Here is a 20190-nt window from a genome sequence, read left to right on the forward strand (position 1 = left end):
GGGTTTTCATTTTGCAGTGAACTTTCCCTTTAGCACATAATTATGATATTTCATTTTTCCTGAAGGGTTTTCAGCTGAAGGATGTCCTCATTTGAATACTGAAAGTTTTAAATGGGATTTCAAATCTCAGTACAATTCCCAGAGCGCTTCATCATTCTCACAACAGTAAGACTCTTGCAGGTTTCACAGCTCTTTTTACGGCAGTCTCCTGTGAGACGGTGAACTCTGATTGGCCCTGTTGCACCCAAAATGTTTTTGCAAACTCTTGTCACTTTCCCTTTTTCTTTGCAATGGCAAGCTGTTCAGTCATCCTTATGCTCAGGGGTAATCAAGTTCAAAGGGGCCACGTTTAATGCAAAGGGCCACAAAATACAATTTGCATAATATTGCTTACGATGATTTTGTCCAACAATTTTAATTTGAAATGCTGTTTAAAGGGGAACTATTATTCTCTTTTTTACATGATCTAAAATAAGTCTTTGATGTCCTTAGTGAGTGGTGAAGTTTCAGCTCAAAATATCCCACAAATAATGTTTTATCAGACCCCCAGGTTTTTCATGATTTTATTTTTTGAGGGATTTTTGCAATGAAATTATTTTGTGGTGGTAATTCCCAAAAATTTGCGGACAACTTTGTTATATAAATATTAAAAATGTTATTATTTAAAATTATATATATATATAAAATTATATATATATAAAATTATATAAATATATACAATTATATATATATATATATATATATATATTAGAGGTGTGAACCTATACTGGTCTCACGGTTCGGTTACGATTATCATGCCTTCGATTCGGTTCAATTCGATGTTTCAGTGCATCACGGTGCATTGATGATGCTTTCCATATACAGTGTTATATTTTAGAGGAGGCTATAACAAGCTGTCTGTAAACACACAGACACACATCACCACACTGTCTCTCATTCAAACACAAACATAGACAGCACCAAAGAAACACACACACACTTAAGCCCTCGCAACAGGGAGAGCTCACGAATAGCGGAGCAGAAAAACGAAAAAAAAAAAAAAGAAAAAAAATAAGCACTTTTCCGACGGTCCCTTGCTGAGAGCTCTTCTCAGCGTGTGCTATCCCGGCTAAATACTTATTGCGAGGGCTTAAACGGAGCAGTGCTCGTAGTGTGGAGCGAAAAAAAAAGAACGACAGCTGTGAAACATAACCAGCTTTGTCTTTTTGTAGGAAACACACTTTAGATCTTTTTAGGGTAAAAAGTTTTTGAGTTATTGCCATCTATAACTGAATGTGTGTCAAGAATATCGAAAACATACCAACTGAACCGCGCTCCTTTCTGGCGCCCCCCTGGATATACAGCGCCCTTAGAATTTCCCTATGGTGCCTATGCCACGGGCCAGCCCTGCGTTGGCTGAGTGTTGAAAATACTCACGCTCACCTCCCCCGCGACAGAGCGCATAGGAGATAAATGACGTCAGTACATAATAAGCGGTTATAATTATTACTGAACCGATACCGAATTATCCGCGTCTGCATCACGGTGCACCAAAGAAACAATTAATTTTGACACCCCTAATATATATATATATATATATATATATATATATATATATATATATATATATATATATATATATATATATATATATATATATATATATATATATATCACAGTAACGTAAAAACTGTAGTTTTACCGATTATTACTTAAGTTATCTATTAAATTACCCAATTAATTGTATTTTTTTAACGTTTACCCCCACCCGAATCCTAAACCCAACCGTCACAATAACGTAAAAACAGTAGTTGTACCGAGTATTATTTATGTTATGTATTAAATTACACAATAAATTGTATTTTTTTACATCTACCCCAACCCTAAACCCAACCATCAAAGTAACGTAAAATCATTAGTTGTACCGAGTATTACTTAAATGATCTATTAAATCACCCAATTAATTGTATTTTTTTACGTCTAACCCACCCCAACCCTAAACCCAACCGTCACAGTAACGTAAACAGTAGTTGTACCGAGTATTATTTATGTTATCAATTAAATTACCCAATGATTTTTTTTATGTCTACCCCCACTTCAACCCTAAACCCAACCATCACAGTAACGTAAAAACGGTCGTTGTACCGAGTATTATTTATGTTATCTATTAAATTACCCAATAAATTGTATTTTTAACGTCTACCCCCACCCCAGCCCTTAACCCAACCATCACAGTAATGTAAAAACTGTAGTTTTACCGAGTATTAATTAAGTTATCTATTAAGTAACACAATACATTTTTATTTTATTAACATCTACCCACACCCCAACCCTAAACCCAACCATCACAGTACGTCAAAACAGTAGTTGTACCGAGTATTATTTATGTTATCTATTAAATTACCCAATAAACTGTTTTTTTAACATCTACCCCCACCCCAACCCTAAACCCAACTGTCACAGTACTGTAAATATATTAGTTATTGTTATAGAGTGTCATAAAAAATACTGCTATATCAATGTGCATGTCGCACTTCCGGCCGGCCACATATCCGATCTAGACTTTACCCTGTTGCTGGGCACTGCTGTGGCAATGGAACGTCCTATTGAGTGTCGCCTCTTGGTGATGCTAAGCTCTTTGCCCTGGACACATATTTTCAATGAGCAAGAGTTGAATAGACTAGATATTATTAGCATGATATTAAACAGACTGTAGTGCACTGAATGTTCACTCAGCTCGCCGTATAGTCGTATCTCTCCATATGAACGCCGCTGAAGACGTGTCTCTCTCACACTAATAGATTTGTGATTGTGTTCTGTCCGTCGCCTGCTAGTTCAAGCAGAACATTACATTCTTCAGGCAATTTCTGTCCGCGAAAGGCCACGCGTCTCACACATGGCTGGCATTAATTGAAATCATGCCATTTATTGAACTGCTTTATTGGAAAAGTTGGAGAGTGTGAAGCTGCTGAAGATGTATTCTGTGTTTTGGGAGTAATAAAGTCTTGAAGTCTGGCTTCGTTCTGTTTAGTGGGGGATCTGAAAGTTCATGCACAGTGCTTGGCATAAATGAGCAACACCTCCTGTTGAAAATGAAGATTTCTATCCATTTCTAAGTAAATATAGGTCATATATGTGGGTGCATTTAAACTAAACAGATTTATTAAATATATTAATACATTACATTTTTACTAAAATAATATTTTGTTTCTTTCCCAGAGATGGGTAGTGGCTGGAAGGGCATCCGTTGCGTAAAAACTAAGTTGGCGGTTCATTCCGCTGTGGCGACCCCGGATTAATAAAGGGACTAAGCTGACAAGAGAATGAATGAATGAATGAATGAATATTTTGTTTCCTCCGGGTGCTCCGGTTTCCCCCACAAGTCCAAACACATGCACTATAGGTGAATTGGATGGCTAAAATTGCCCATAGTGTAGGTGTGTAAATGAGAGTGTATGGATGTTTCCCAGTTATGGGTTGCAGCTGGAAGGGCATCCGCTGCATAATACATATGCTGGATAAGTTAGTGGTTCATTCCACTGTGGCAGCCCAGGTTAATAAAGGGACTAAGCCGAAAAGAAAATAAATGAATGATATTTTGGTCACCCAACATCTTTAGAAATAGAAAGATAACACATTTAAATTCATGCAAAATATTGGAAAAAGAAATTACACACCAGAAAAATGCGACACAATTTTATAATTTTTTTTTTCTTATGAATTTAGCGCTTTTAAATAGTTTTTCTTTAATATTTTTCCCTAATGGGCATCACGTTAGCACAGTGGGTAGCACAATCACCTCATAGTAATAAGGTTACTGGTTCGAGCCTTGGCTGGGTCAGTTTTTGTGTGGAGTTTGCATGTTCTCCCCATCAGGGGCGCCGCAGGGAGGGGGGGGTAATTGGGGGGGAAGTAGAGGATTTAAAGGGCCCCTACATTTAGGGGGTCCCCAGAGACATTATCAAGGGCCCGCCAATCCTCCCCAACCGCGGCCACAGGCCCCACCTTTCACCCCGCTCATCACTTTCATAGGCAACGACCCGGCGCGCTTCACATGTATCTGCTTCCCGTGTTCGAGTGGGTTTCCTCCAAGTGCTCAGGTTTTTCCCACAGTCCTAACACATAAGCTATAGGTGAATTGGATAGGCTAAATTGTCCGTAGTGTTTGTGTGTGAACGAGTGCGTATGTATGTTTCTCAATGATGTGTTGCAGCTGGAAGGGCATCCTGATTAAGTTGGCGGTTCATTCCGCTGTGGCGACCCCAGATTAATAAAGGGACTAAGCCAAAAACAAGATGAATGAATACATTTTTCCCTAGCATATAAATTTGGATGTATTATTTTTATAGCATTGTCATAAGTTAATTTGTTAGATTGTCTCCAGATTTGGCTTCAGTACTGACTAATTTAATGTATATGCACAGATACAATGCTCACTAATTTTCTTTTCAGCTTAGTCCCTTTATTTATCAGGATTCACAGCGGAATGAATCTCCAACTTATCCAGCACATGCATGTTTTACGCAACGGAAGCCCTTCCAGCTGCAACCCAGCACTGGGAAACACCAATACACACTCATTTACACACACACACGTTTGTTTTTGTGAAAAGTGGGTACATTACATAGGTTTCCATTCATTTTGTACTATTCAAACCGTATATTGTATTGCCCTCACCCCACCCTACTCCTAAACCCAACCATCACAGGAGACTGTGTGCAGCTTTAGGGCCTACTCACACTATGCCATCTGTACCGTGCCCAGGCCTGGTATCGTTTGAGAAGTGTGAGTGCGCTGAATCGCGCTCAAGCACGGTTCACTTGGCCGGCCCTGGCCCGGTTGGAAGAGGTGTGCCTGAGCGCGGTACACTTGGGCTTTGGCGCGGTACGCTTGTGTGTGAGCGCAAAACGCGCCAAAGCCCGAAACTGAAAGCGAGACGTGACTTTCAAGGGACTGTTTGATATGGATTTATTAATCATTCTTACTGTTCAGTGAACGCAAACTGCCGTAGTTTATTAAAGAAGCAAACTCCTCACAGCACGCCAGCTGCACCTTCAGCAGACCTCCTCATTCCTGCAGCACGAGGGCTTTATGATTGTTTATGAGCGCCAAAAGTGGCGGATCTGTTCGGCGAAATATCTGACTGCGTGTCACCGCATCCCTAAGGACTGTTTGGCGAAACATTTGACGGCATATCAAACGACTAAAACGATATAACTAGAGAAATCTCCACTGTGCTACTGAGTGAGAGCGTATGGCAAGCCGTTATAGCATTTAAACCTTGCAGATATCTCTAAATGAGTTTTGACTTGTCAAAAATCCAATTCAAGATATCTACAACTGTAATTCGACTATTAGTAAATTAATTAGAGATCTTCAAATATATTTGTAAATATCTCTAAATATGATGAATTAAAGACAGCTCCAAATGTATTATGACTAGTAAAAACTCAGAGATATCTCTAATTACAATTGTGACTAGTCAAAACTCATTTAGAGATATCTGCAAATATTTTTCAATGGAAGTCAATGGAGGAATATGACTAGTCATAATATATTTGCAGATATCTCCAATCTGATTTCGTACTAGTACAATTGTAATTGCAGATATCTCTAATTGTTATTCTGACTAGTCGAATTATAATTATGACTAGACAAAATATAATAAGAGATATCTCTAAATATATTTATGGAGTCAGAACAAAGATTTAAATGCTAAAAAGGCTCGCCATAGAGAGCGCTTCTGAACAGCGCAGCAGCAATGACGTAAGCGTGCCGAGGCCCGATATGGTGTGAGCGCGGGCCGTCGGGGGAGACGGGAGGGGGGACAAGCGTGCTTTGGCCCGGTTCGAGGCAACTGTACCTAGTGTGAGTACGGCCTTACTCTCTGATTAAACTCATACTGTGTGATTTATAAGCTCTTTGAGAAATGACAGCGTCACCAATGTCCTCATATTTCATGTACTTTTTGTAATACCTGTGTCATATCAATGTCATTATACAGATTTGTGTCCTGATATGTCACTCACACACACACACACACTATGGGCAATTTAGTTTTTTCAGTTCTCCTATAGCGCATGTGTTTGGATTGTGGGGGAAACCGGAGCACCCGGAGGAAACCCACACCAACACAGGGAGAACATGCAAACTCCACATAGAATTGCCAACTGACCCAGCCAGTACTCAAACAAGTGACCTTCTTGCTATGAGGCGACAATGCTAACCACTGAGCAATCGTGTCACACCATTTAGAAGATATAAAACTGATATAAACATGTAAAGCTTTTAGTTTGTCACTTACACCTAAAAGGATCGAGGATTTTATTCACATCAGCTCATACTGTAGTATCCGACATGCCCCGCCCGCTTCAATGTGCTTGAGCTCCACCACTCTCACTGGCAGAGCTGTGATAATGCAAAAACAAAGCTAACTTTTTCTCTTTGCCTTGATTACAGCACATAATATTTGACAAGATATTGTTCAAGACACTATTATAGGCTGATTTCACAAGGCCGCCATTTTTAAAAGTGAAATCGAGGCTGTGTTAGGAAGAAACCTGGAAGTATCGTTGGGAGTTGCATAGGAACGTTGTGTAGCTGGCTGTATATCTCATCAGCGAAGAGAAAGTGACACAAATTTATAAATTTATTACAAATTTATAAAATTTATAACCACCTTCCGAGTGACCCGAAGGTCCGTTCTGAATGAATGGTGAAAATAAAAAGGGATATCAGAGCTCATTTCCAGCTAAGTTAAGGGAAATGGCACTAATTAGCTAACCTTTTCTTTCCCAAACACATGTTTTAGACGCCATTCACCAAACTCGAGTTAATAAACTGATTCTTTCACTATATTAGACTTGTCACAATACTGAACTAAAAAAAAAAAACGTCAATTTCCTGCTAACATTTAAGGCACTGTTGATGGCGTTCTTAAACAGCACTGATTTGCCATTGTGTTCACCAGTGCTCAACAGAAAGGACTGTGATTGGCAGAGAAGGTCATCAGTTCACCCTCCGCTGCTTGATGACTCGGCTCCTTCGTGCTCCAGTCTCCGTGTACATGCATTTGCACTGGGTGAAGAGCGGTAAACTGTTGAGCACTATGGTAAATCAGCGCTGTTTATGAACACACTCAGCGGCGCTTAAATGTTAGCAGGAAATGGACATTTTTAAAACTTCAGTACTGGGACAACACTAATACAGACAACACGAGGATGTGCTACAGAGGACTGCAGTGTTCTATCACTCACCGGGCTACATAGGCTGAAGCAGGAACATGTCCCCACAGTGTTTAACCGGTGCCATGAACTGAAGCCTAGGAGGACACTTGAGCATATGACTCTCAAAGAAACTGATGTTGTTTGATGCCAAATTGCTTTTAATTTGTTAAATGAAACTGAACTGATTATTATTATTAATCCTGGTCCTATACTTCCGGGTTCTTTAAAATAGCGGTCGCTTGAAATAAGCGTATTTAGCTTAAAGTGACATTTAAAGGCTTATCTAGGTTAATTAGTGTAAAGATGGTGTAATTAGGCAAGTTTGATGTAAGCTTGAAATAAGCGTATTTAGCTTAAAGTGACATTTAAAGGCTTAACTAGGTTAATTAGTGTAAAGATGGTGTAATTAGGCAAGTCATTGTATAATAATAGTTTTGTTCTGTAGACTATCCAAAACAAATATTGCTTAAGGGGGGTAATAATATTGAACTTTAAATGGGGTTTAAAAAATTAAAAACTGCTTTCATTCTAGCTTAAATAAATTAATTCTTTAAAATAAAATAAAATAAGACTTTCTCCAGAAGAATTAAATATTATAGCAAATACTGTTATAAAATTCCTGAATCTGTTAAACATCATTTGAGAAATATTTGACAAAAAATAAAAATAAAAAAATCAGAGGAGGTCAAATAATTGTGACTTGAAGTGTATGTAAAGTCTGGTGTTTTGATGGAGACTTTGGTCCCGTTGAACTGAACCGACAGCCGTCATTAAACATTCGGTCCAGTGAATCAAAGTATGATTTATCTGCGAATCACAAGCGCTGAAATGAAGTGTCAAAAGAGCACATTATCTACTATTGATGGTGAAGTGCGCTTGACAAGCTGCTCTTCAACAGATGCGATTCATCCCTCGTATTTATATTGATGGCTTTACACATTTAAAACAAATGGAAATGAGTGACGTGACAGTCAGCTTAAGTTCAGACATTTGATGTGACGGGGAGATTTGTGTAGTCTGGTTTTGTAACTTTATATAGGTAAAGATTGATAGGCTGTTTGATTTATTTATTGCAAAATTGTATAGTTTAATGTAGGGTTGGGCATCTAAGCTATAATGCCGATCCGATACGCATCTCGATACAAAGAATACGATCCGATATATTAGCGTTACATTTGTGACATATTGCGATGCAACACGATACGATTCACACCCATATCACGATACAATGCGATAATTCAGCACTAACTAATTAGATCAAGTTCATGAGATGATGTAAGAAAGGATGCTGTGCCATTGAATGAGTTTGATTATTTATTAACCAAGCAAAACCAAGACTTTTTTACAAACTGGCTTTTCTCTCAGAGCCAGAGTGTCAGTTTACAGTAGAGGGCCATTTTAGAACATATAGCACATATTATTTAAGTATTTTCAAGATAAACAGAATGTATAAGTGCAATATATATTATAAATGTATATATTTGCACTCTTTCAACATAAAGGTTGAGCATTGCACAACAACAATTGTGATTTAACTTTTCAACTATGAAAACAAGTTTTACAAAGATACATTGTGCCACTGAATATTCAAAACTTAAGGTGGTGAACTAGCAGTGTTATGCTGCTTTGAAACATCACTGTCACTGTAAACAACAGGCTAATAAAAATATAAATAAATAAAAATTAACAGGTGGTGTTTAAAACCTTCGTTCTCCGTGACTCTAGGCTGAATATCTTTGCAGATGAACAATGCAATAGCATTCGTTATTGGCGTAGAGCGAGCAGAACTGTTGCGCATGGAGAAAACTTTCAACGCTTTTCTCACCACTTTTGGAGCTGGTAGCTACAGTTGAAGCAGTGCGAAAGCCGGGGATGCAGGAACACAAGATGCTTCCACAACAACACAGTGGCACCGCTTCAAGTGAGATATCAAATTAGTCGTACTGCCCGTGTATTTTACAGATGCGCGGCACATTTTGCAAATTGCATCTGTCCTGTCAAGTCGTCCAACCTTTTTGCAGAATCCATAATGTTGCCATACTTTAGATTTAAAACTCAGTGGGGAATAAAATGTTTGTTTTGCTTCTCGCGCTTTCTAAGGGCGCTTCACTAGCTTCATCCGCACACCTGATACACTGAGTTGTAGTGTAAGTGTACACATCCGCAAGCCCGTTGCTAATGCATACTTTATGTAGGTCGATTAAATTATGCGCCAAAAACAGGTTGACAACACTTGTTAATAAATAAAAAATACATTCTATATTAAAAATATAAGCTGTATCTTGGAAAAACCGAAGCATCTCGCAAAAACCGATGCATCTCGATTTGCTTTCTTAAATTTCATTTATCCTCTGCTGCTCTACCGATGGCCGCGTATCGATACATATCGGTTAATCTTCCCATCCCTAGTTTAATGGCATAGTTCATCATTCCGATTTCTTTAGATTAGTCTCTTATTTATCAGGGGTCACCACAGTGGTTTACTAATTATTCGAGCATGTTTTACGCAGAGGATGCCCTTTCAGCTGCAATCCAGTACTGGGAAACACCCATACACATTCATTCACACACACACACACGCACGCATACACAACGGCCAATTTAGTTTATCCAATTTACCTATAGCGCTTGTGTTTGGACTGTGAGGGGAAACCGGAGCAGCGGTGGTTTGTTCTGTTGCCAGTTGTAAAGGGCTAATAATATTGACCTTTTACTTTTTGCCAATTTATATTTTTTATTCAAGCCAAACTAGAAGAAATAAGACTTTATCCAGAAGAATCAAGTAATAGGAAATACAGTGGAAAAATGCCTTTGCTCTGTTAAACATTGCTTAAAAATATCCACTTGACAGGAAAGCTTTTCATTTTTGTCAACTCTATGTAGTGTGTATTTCAGTACAGTATATGTAGTATGCAGTCTGGATTTATGGCAACATTTATAGAACATGTCAAGACATGATGTAAATTGTTAGTAAATCTGTAAAGTTAAGTTTATTAAATTGTATGAAATTTTTATACTTATTTCACACCTTATTGGAAGTGCACTCGTTTTTGCGATTGTTTTAGAACAAGGGTGTCCAAACTCAGTCCTGGAGGGCACAAGTCTTTTGGGGCCTCATGTATCAACGCTGCGTAAGCACAAAAAACTTTGTGTACGCCGGGTATTACTCTCGCATTTGGATTTACTAACGATGAAATGAACGTGAGAATGTGCATTAGTCCACGCCAACTTTATGTCTGGCGTATGTGTATTTCTTGTGCAAATAGCACACCTGCATAAAATATTATTATTATTATTATTATTATTTGTTTATTTGGAAATTTAAATTCATGTCAAAAAACAGATAATTTGGGTGAAGTATAGTAAATCACTGATGTACATTTTGCTTAATTTCATTTATTCATTTTCTTGTGGCTTAACCCCCTATTTATCAGGAGTCCCCACAGCGGAATGAACCGCCAACTATTCCAGCATATGTTTTACGATGCCTTTCTGACTGGAACCCAGTACTGGGAAGCACTCATACACACTCATTCACACACACACACACACACACACACACACACACACACACACACACACACACACACACACACACACACACACACACACACACACACACACTATGGGCAATTTAGTTCATCAATTCCCCTATAGTGCATGTCTTTGGGCTTGTGGGGAAAACCAGAAAACCCAGAGGAAACCCACGCCAACATGGGGAGAACATGCAAACTTCACACAGAAATGCCCCAACTGACCCAGCCGGGACTCAAATCAGTGACCTTCTCGCTATGAGGCAACAATGCTAACCTTTGAGCCACCATGCCGCCCTGCCTAATTTCACTGTTTATTTATTAATTTAATTCATTTGTTTATGTGAGTTTATCTACAGTCTTGATTTATGTATTATTCTATAATATATACAGTTTTTGTTTATTTGTGTGCATTTTTATTCCCTTTTGATATCGCTCTGAGATTTGCTCTTTGCTTGTTTGGCTCATTTATAAATGTATTTATGTATTTTGACTTGTTTTGAAGAGTTTCTATGGATCGTCATTTGAGAATTTATCCAGTGAATCATACTTTTTACTTTTTATTATCGATTTACTCTCCGTTTCCACAATACACAAACATATCTGTGATGCCTTATTCATATGCTCATCAATACTAGAGTAAACCTCCGTGGCCGTGAAGATTTTTATGAGCATTTGATCTGATATCTTGCGTCTTAAAGGACTTGGAGAAGGTTTAACCACACATAGACTCTCCATCAGCAGCAGTGACTCTATATACAGTACATCAGAATACAGTAATACTGTACTTTAGCCTGCAAGCTCAATTTATATATCGCAATAAATTTGTTGTTTGAAAGACAGAAAAGGTTATGAAAAACAGTAATTACAGTACTCCCTGCAGTAATAGCAGTTACAGTATTTCCCAGCAGTGTAATACTGTAAAAATAACTAAGTAGGTTAATATAAAATATAACATCATAATAAATAATAATAATAATAATAATAAAATAATAATAATAATAATAATAATAATAATAATAATAATAATAATAATAATAATAATATAAAATTATTAATAATAATAATAAAATAGTAGCAGGAAATCATATTAATAATAATAATAATAATAATATTAATAAAATAATAAAAATAATAATAAAGCGGCAAATAATAATGATAATAGTAGTAATAATAATAAAATAATAATAATAATAATGATATAGCGGCAGACAATAGTAATAATAATAATAATGATAATAATAATATAGCGGCAGACAATAATAATAATAATAATATTAATATAGCGGCAGACAATAATAATAATAATAATAATAATAATAATAATATAGCAGCAGACAATAATAATAATAATAATAATAATAATAATAATAATAATAATATAGCGGCAGACAATAATAATAATAATAATATAGCAGCAGACAATAATAATAATAATAATAATAATAATAATAATAATAATATAGCGGCAGACAATAATAATAATAATAATATTAATATAGCGGCAGACAATAATAATAATAATAATAATAATAATAATATTCATATAGCGGCAGTCAATAATAATAATAATAATAATAATATAGTGGCAGACAATAATATTAATTATAATAATATAGCAGCAGAAAATAATAATAATGATAATGATAATAATAATAATAACCATAATAATAATAATAATAGTAATAATAATATAGCAGCAGACAATAATAATAATAATAATAATAATAATAATAATAATAATATTCATATAGCGGCAGACAATAATAATAATAATAATATAGCAGCAGACAATAATAATAATAATAATAATAATAATAATAATAATAATAATAATAATAATAATAATAATAATAATAATAATAATATAGCGGCAGACAATAATAATAATAATAATATTAATATAGCGGCAGACAATAATAATAATAATAATAATAATAATAATATTCATATAGCGGCAGTCAATAATAATAATAATAATAATAATATAGTGGCAGACAATAATATTAATTATAATAATATAGCAGCAGAAAATAATAATAATGATAATGATAATAATAATAATAACCATAATAATAATAATAATAGTAATAATAATATAGCAGCAGACAATAATAATAATAATAATAATAATAATAATAATAATATTCATATAGCGGCAGACAATAATAATAATAATAATATAGCAGCAGACAATAATAATAATAATAATAATAATAATAATAATAATAATAATAATAATAATATAGCGGCAGACAATAATAATAATATTAATATAGCGGCAGACAATAATAATAATAATAATAATAATAATAATAATAATAATAATAATAATAATAATAATATAGCAGCAGTCAATAATAATAATAATAATAATAATAATAATAATAATAATAATATTCATATAGCGGCAGTCAATAATAATAATAATAATAATAATAATATAGTGGCAGACAATAATATTAATTATAATAATATAGCAGCAGAAAATAATAATAATGATAATGATAATAATAATAATAACCATAATAATAATAATAGTAATAATAATATAGCAGCAGACAATAATAATAATAATAATAATAATAATAATAATAATAATAATAATAATAATAATAATAATAATAATAATACATAAAAATGACAGAAATATTGATTAAAATATTGGTAACTAAATTAATATTGCTTTTACTTAATGAATGTATTTTTTATGATTATTAATGATGTGTAATTGTAATATTTTACATTTTGATACAACTAACTTTGATGATGAGAATGAAATTATTTATTTTAACTTCATCTTTACATACTATTTTAGTAGTAATATAAAAAAGGTTAATTTTATTGTTGTTGCTTTAAAGTTTTTTTTAATCAACAATAACATAATAATACTGTACCTGTCAAAAATACAGGTATATGATAGATCTAGAGGGTTGTAAGTGATTTGTGCTGCTGTGTTGTGATCATGTTGTGCTTTTCAGAGTTGTTCATAATAGATATTGCTTTTCTTTTGATCCAGATCGAACAGTTTCGAAGTCATTGCCTTAGATGGAGTTTGCACGCACGTTCTTCAATTTTGCACTGCGGGTGAAAGCACAGACTGGCTTCAAGCAATATCAACCAACATCAACGATCTGACGCAGGACAGCGTGAGTAAAACACACACACTGCAGCAAATGCACTGATTTACAGCACGCGTTTCAGTTCTCAGGCTAAAATATGAACACACATCTGGAGTTTAGCTGCGTTCAGTCCTTCTGCAGCTATATGTCATATTCTGGCTTACAGGTATTATAGATTTGTTGGAGTCACTGGCATTTATTTTGCTGGTTATTTACATATTTAAATGAGTATATTAATATTGTGTATGCTGTTTTATTTTAACATTTATGTTGTTGTTGTTGTTGTTTGCAGTAGTAATACTAGTAGTGTTTTATTTGATTTATTTATTTTTCTATGTATGTATCATAGTATGTATATGTCCATGTATATCAAAATGTTTATTATTTATTTATTTATTTATTTATTTATTTATTATAGTATATACATAATAATAATAATAATAATAATAATAATAATAATAATAATAATAATAATAATAATATAACGGCAGATAATAATAATAATAATAATAATAATAATAATATAGCTGCAGACAATAATAATAATAATAATAATAATAATAATAATAATAATATAGCTGCAGACAATAATAATAATAATAATAATAATAATAATATAGAGGCAGACAATAATAATAATAATAGTAATAGTAATAATAATAATAATAATAATAATAATAATAATAATAATTAATAATAATAATAACGGCAGACAATAATAATAATAATAACAACAACAACAATAATAATAATAATAATAATAATAATAATAATAATAATAATAATACAGCGGCAAATAATAATAATAACAATAATAAGATAGCGGCAGACAATAATAATAATAACAATAATAATAATAATAATAATAATAATACAACGTCAAATAATAATAATAACAATAATAATATAGCGGCAGACAATAATAATAATAATAATAATAATAAATAATAATAACTACATTTGTTTTCGTAAAGAGTGGGGGTGTAACCCCAGTGTCCTGGCCAAATTCCCTCTCAGCTCTTAACCATCATGGCCTCCCAATCATCCCTATCCACTGAATCAGCTCTATCACTGTCTCTCCACTCCACAAGTAGCTGGTGTGCGGTGAAGCACTGGCGCCGTTGTCCTGTGGCTGCCGTCACATCATCCAAGTGAATGCTGCACACTGGTGGTGGTGTGGAGAGACCCCGCCCCCATGATTGTGAAGCACTTTGGGTGTATGGCCATACATATTAAATGTGCTATATAAATACACATTACATTACAATAATTAAAAAATTATACTAATAATAATATTAATAATAATAATATTAATATGCTTATTTTTTTTATTATATTAATTTGTTCATTCATTTTCTTTTTGGCTTAGTCCCTTTATTAATCTGGGGTCGCCACGGCGGACTGCCAACTTATCCAGCATATGTTTTGTGGAGCGGGTACCCTTCCAGCTGCAACCCATCACTGGGAAACATCCACACACACTTATTGGCACTCATACGCTACAGCCAATTTTGCTTACCCAATAACCCTATAGCGCACATGTTTGGACTGTGGGGGAAAACAGAGCCCTCGGAGGAAACCTACGCCAACACGGAGAGAACATATAAACTCCACACAGTAACGCCAACACTCGAACCAGCGACCTTCTTGCTGTGAGGCGATTGTGCTACCCACTTCCCCACAATGACACCCCATTTTATTATTATATAAAATATTATATGAATATACATATTGTTTAAATTTTAAATTATATAATAATCAATATTTAAAAAATAATTGTATTTTATTTATTTATTTTTATTTATTTATTTTATTTTATGTTAAGTGTTTTCTCTGACCAAATAAATATGTAAATATTTTTGTTCTATTTTAATCTTATTTAATTTAATTTCGCTTTATTTTAATTATTTTTTATTTATTTAGTTAGTTAGTTAGTTTATTTTATTAAAGGTTTTCTCTGACCAAATCAGTATGTAAATGATTTTATTTAATTTTATTTATTTATTTTATTTATTTATTTCTATTTTATTATTTCATTCATTTATTTTATTTTATTTTCTCTGACCAAATAAATATGTAAACAGACATTTTATTTCATTTCATTGTGTTTTTTCTGACCAAATAATTATGTATAATTTTGTATTATTTTATTGAAAAAAACAAATTATCTGGCTAAATACATATTTAAACATGGCGTGGGTTTCCTCCGAGTGCTTTGGTTTCCCCTACATTCCAAACACATGCCCTATAGGGGAATTGATGAACTAACTAGGCTGTAGTGTATGTGACTGTGTATGTGTATTTGTGTGAATGAGAGTGTATGGGTGTTTCCCAGTACTGGGTTGCAGCTGGAGGACCATTAACTGTGTTAAACATACACTGTTAGACATTTCTGTAAATTACACAGTTATTTACTGTATTTCACCCAGTGTAATACTGCAAATTCCTTTTACGGTAAATAACTGTATTTACCGTTGCATTATGGGAATTTAGTGTAACGTCGAACAACATATACAGCGATGTACTGTATTTGTAAAAATTCGTGTATTATACTGTATTTTCCACAACTGCTTCAACGCCACCTTGCGGCGATTCGACTACTCTGCACCACATTTTGCCTGAGGACCCTGGAGCAATTCTGGAGGACAATTTATTAGTGTGCCTGAAGAACATACTGGATTTAACAAACTTTACTCTGGTAAGCTGAGGCAGTGTTTCATTTTACAGAATGTTTTGTGGACGAGAATAGAACAAAGTAAAGTATAAAGTTGGCTATTATTATTTTCTCTGGCTTGGCGTTATTTCGCCCATTTGAGAAATATATCATCTATTAAGATGTTACCTTTATTTAATTTATTACATTAACACTACTATTACTTTAAATAAGACTGTTTATGACTATTAGCCATTGTTCTCGTCATATCTTTTTATTTATTTACATAGGAACCGGTGTTGCAGCGGGTTTTGGTTTAGGAGGGAACCAGAGGTATGCAGACAGTTTTGGAGGACACTTAGCACGAGACAACGGTCCGGCAGAGAGTGTTTTCCCCCAGAAGAATATGAATAAAAGACCAACAAATAATCCAGGTAAAAGCGCGTCTGTCTGTGCTGACAACACTCGACATTGATTTGAGCACCTCTATTAGCATTTGTTTGCTCGGCAACATTGGCTGAAGCGATCTTAAAATGGTAATGTTAACTGTTAGCTAAACTGAGCTAAGTTTATACTGAATTGGACTCAAACTCATTTTAACGTGCAACGTTTAACTTATATTGATTTATACTATCTATATTAGATGTTGTGAACTTATTTTTCTCTGGTTTAGAGTAACTTATAACGTTAGCTTGAGAAAATAACATCGCGACGTAACCTATAAGAACGCAAACGTAAATCTATAACGTTACAATATGCATAGAGGTAAAGTTGGTTTTATATTCGCACATTCGTTCATTTAGAAGACTCTATACTGTTTACCATGTTACTTTGAATATTCGATCAGAATTAGCATGCCAGTATGACTTGAAATCAACATTAACACTGTTTATTTGACCGTGAGCATGTTGTACTTTGATAGTCATTAGCTGCTAAAATGATTTCGCTATTTAGAGTTTGCAAATAATACTTTTATGAAATTAAATTATTAAGGGGGAAGTCTGAATCTGCTAATATAAAACCAATTTTACCTCTATGCATTATGCTAATAACCACCTTTTTGCTATTTATTGTTTGCTAATTATTTTTTTATCACAACTCTTGACATTTGGTTTAACATAATTGTTACCATTATATTTTTTTCTGTTTAGATATGGCACTGGCACAGCAGCAGGTTTTGTCTAAAGAAACAAACAGCATTTCAGAGGAACATCTTGATCAGCACAGCCTTATGCTTAAAAAATAAGCAAGACCAGTAAGCAACCAAGGTAAACAAATAAAAAAAAGTTGTGTGGAGGTTGTGGATTGTAGCATGGTATTCTTATCTGTATATTTGGCTTTTTTATGGTCTCAATATAGAATACTGGGAGCCTGCCTGTGCAAACTGGACCTCATACAACAGTAAGTACTGTACATCTATTTGTTTCTCAATATATTAACGTTACTTTTAATACAAAATGTGTCACATGTTTAGTTGCTAGCTAAATAAAAAAATCGTTTTCCCTTTTTTATTAAACCATTTAGTAGGTTTTTTTTTTCATCTTTGTTTATAATATTTTTGAGCAGATTGAGGTCTGTCATGGGTCAGACATTTCAAAATACAATAATTAGTATTGGGATACATGCATTTGTCTATGTATTAAATGTCTTTTTCCCCATTTCATGTTGCCTAAATATTTTGTAATAAATAAAATAATACAATTTTTTATATAAATAATTCCAGAGGATGAAACAAAATGCACAGCAACAACCAGAGTGAGCCAGAAGATAGCAGGAGAAGTAGTGAAGAGAATGACAACCATGAACAACAGTGAGTTATCCTTCTTTCACCAGCTAACTGAGAACTTGGATTAGGTGAGACACTCTCAATAGTTGTATCAGTATTCAGTCTGTTTTAGTTTATTAGGAATACATAAAACAAATAGTCTAATCTGTCCTGCAGTGAATCAACCCATCACAAATGCTACAATGTTTTTGTAAAACCTTGTTAGGGAAAAAAATAAACAGGACATTCTGGTTAGTTCTCTTTTAAACATGGTAGTGAGCAGGTTATGAGCAGGAGCCAGTTGCTCAGTACCAGCTGAAAACTACCCCAACCTAGCTGCCATGCTTCAAAATAATTACCCAGTATATGATTTATTTTTTTTAAACAAGCTTCTTCTATGCTTATGTTAGTCTGTTTGTCCTTATCCAGAGTTCTTCATAATCCTGGACTGGGCCAAATCCTGACCAGATGCTGTGGTGGTCATGGAGGAGTGAATCCTAAAAGACACACGTGATCAATGAGTTTCCGCATTGATCCAATGGGCCAGCCTGACCACCCGCTGGTGAACTTTCAAGCCTCCGGTGCCTAGACTGCGGCCTTGCACAAGTTTGGCTAGAGGAGAACTGGTCGTGCCCAACTGAGCCTGGTATCTCTCAAGGGATTTTATTCTACACTTTCGTCAGTTGGTGAAGTTTGTTCCATGCCACTGTCGCCACTGGATCACTTGGCTACGATTGGTGGATCGGTGGATTTGCTCTTCAGTGTTTGGACTTTCAGCAGTGACATTTACTGCTTCAATTCTGAAAACTGGACTGAAGCAGCTTCAATTTACAAGAACTTCTATGTTAAGCTGCTTTGACATCATTGATCTACATTGTAAAAGTGCAATAGAAATAAAGATGAATTGCATTTGAACATGTGAATTCAGACCTTGTTGAGCATTTGACACCAGAACTAGTAATATTTTAAAGTTGGGTTGTTTCTGAGTCGGCTAATAGTTACAAATATTTATTTTTCCAACAATATGCAATTCAGAAGTTTAAATTTTTATTGTACATGTATGTTCTAGTGCTTTGTGTGATTTATTTATTTTTAATGTGTTGATTTTATTGCTTAATGTAATTTGCACACATTTTCCTTAAATGCTTTAAGCATTATTAATGTTTTAAAGAATGGAATATTTTGTAATTGTGTCTGGTTTAATGTCAGTAGTACTTAGTACAATTGGGTTTTTTTTTCTCAACAATATGCAGGTCAGACACTTAAATTAGTTTTGTACATGTATGTTAATGTGCTTTGTCATTTTCAATGTTTTTTTTTCTTAAAATAAAATATTTTGAATGATTGAAATGTAATGTTTTTACACATTTTTAAGCTTGTTTTAAGCATCTCCAATGTTTTAAATAAAGAGTGTTTATTTTGTTAATATTTTGTAATTGTGTCTTTTTTAGGTCTATAGTATTAAAATAATATTAATAAAATTATATTATAAAATATTTAGGACAAAATTAAAAGGTTTACAGTAGCTAACTGTTAACTTAGGTTTTTACAGTAGTTAACCATTTTCAGACACTACAGTAACATGCTGTAAACGGATTTACAGTTGTATACTGTAAATCTAAAATACAGTAACTTACTGGCAACAGTGTTGCCAGTAAGTTACTGTAAAAACCCTTTGAAATGTCTAACAGTGTATGCTGGAATAGTTGGCGGTTCATTCCGCTGTGGCAACCCCTGAAATAGAGACTAAGACGAAAGAGAATGAATGAATGAATGAATAATAATAGTAATAGTAATGGTCTAAGAAACACTCTGTGTATAGATTATTACCATAGATATATACACTAGATATCACACAGGGACCCTGAGCATGCGTCAATAGCGCCGCCACATTGGTACAGTGCTCCCAGAA

The 20190-nt window shown here is 34.0% G+C and overlaps 1 protein-coding gene and 1 long non-coding RNA gene across 10 annotated transcripts in view; both read left to right on the forward strand.

The window, feature by feature from the left end:
- Positions 1-20190, forward strand: part of sntg2 (syntrophin, gamma 2) — a 200894-nt gene that overhangs the window by 124142 nt on the left and 56562 nt on the right. For all 8 annotated transcript variants that reach the window (XM_073927412.1, XM_073927413.1, XM_073927416.1 and 5 more), the window contains 1 exon segment: positions 13758-13887. In XM_073927412.1, coding sequence (XP_073783513.1) covers positions 13758-13887 — 130 coding nt within the window.
- On the forward strand, positions 16864-19704 carry LOC141378494 (uncharacterized). 2 transcript variants are annotated; one of them, XR_012393164.1, is made up of 5 exons: positions 16864-16947; positions 17665-17781; positions 17873-17914; positions 18237-18367; positions 18708-19704. It is a non-coding gene; the product is annotated as an uncharacterized lncRNA (long non-coding RNA). The 2 variants fall into 2 exon arrangements; XR_012393163.1 differs by having other exon boundaries at positions 18237-18323.

This window comes from Danio rerio, chromosome 17, assembly GCF_049306965.1.
Source record: "Danio rerio strain Tuebingen ecotype United States chromosome 17, GRCz12tu, whole genome shotgun sequence".
NCBI lineage: Eukaryota > Metazoa > Chordata > Actinopteri > Cypriniformes > Danionidae > Danio > Danio rerio.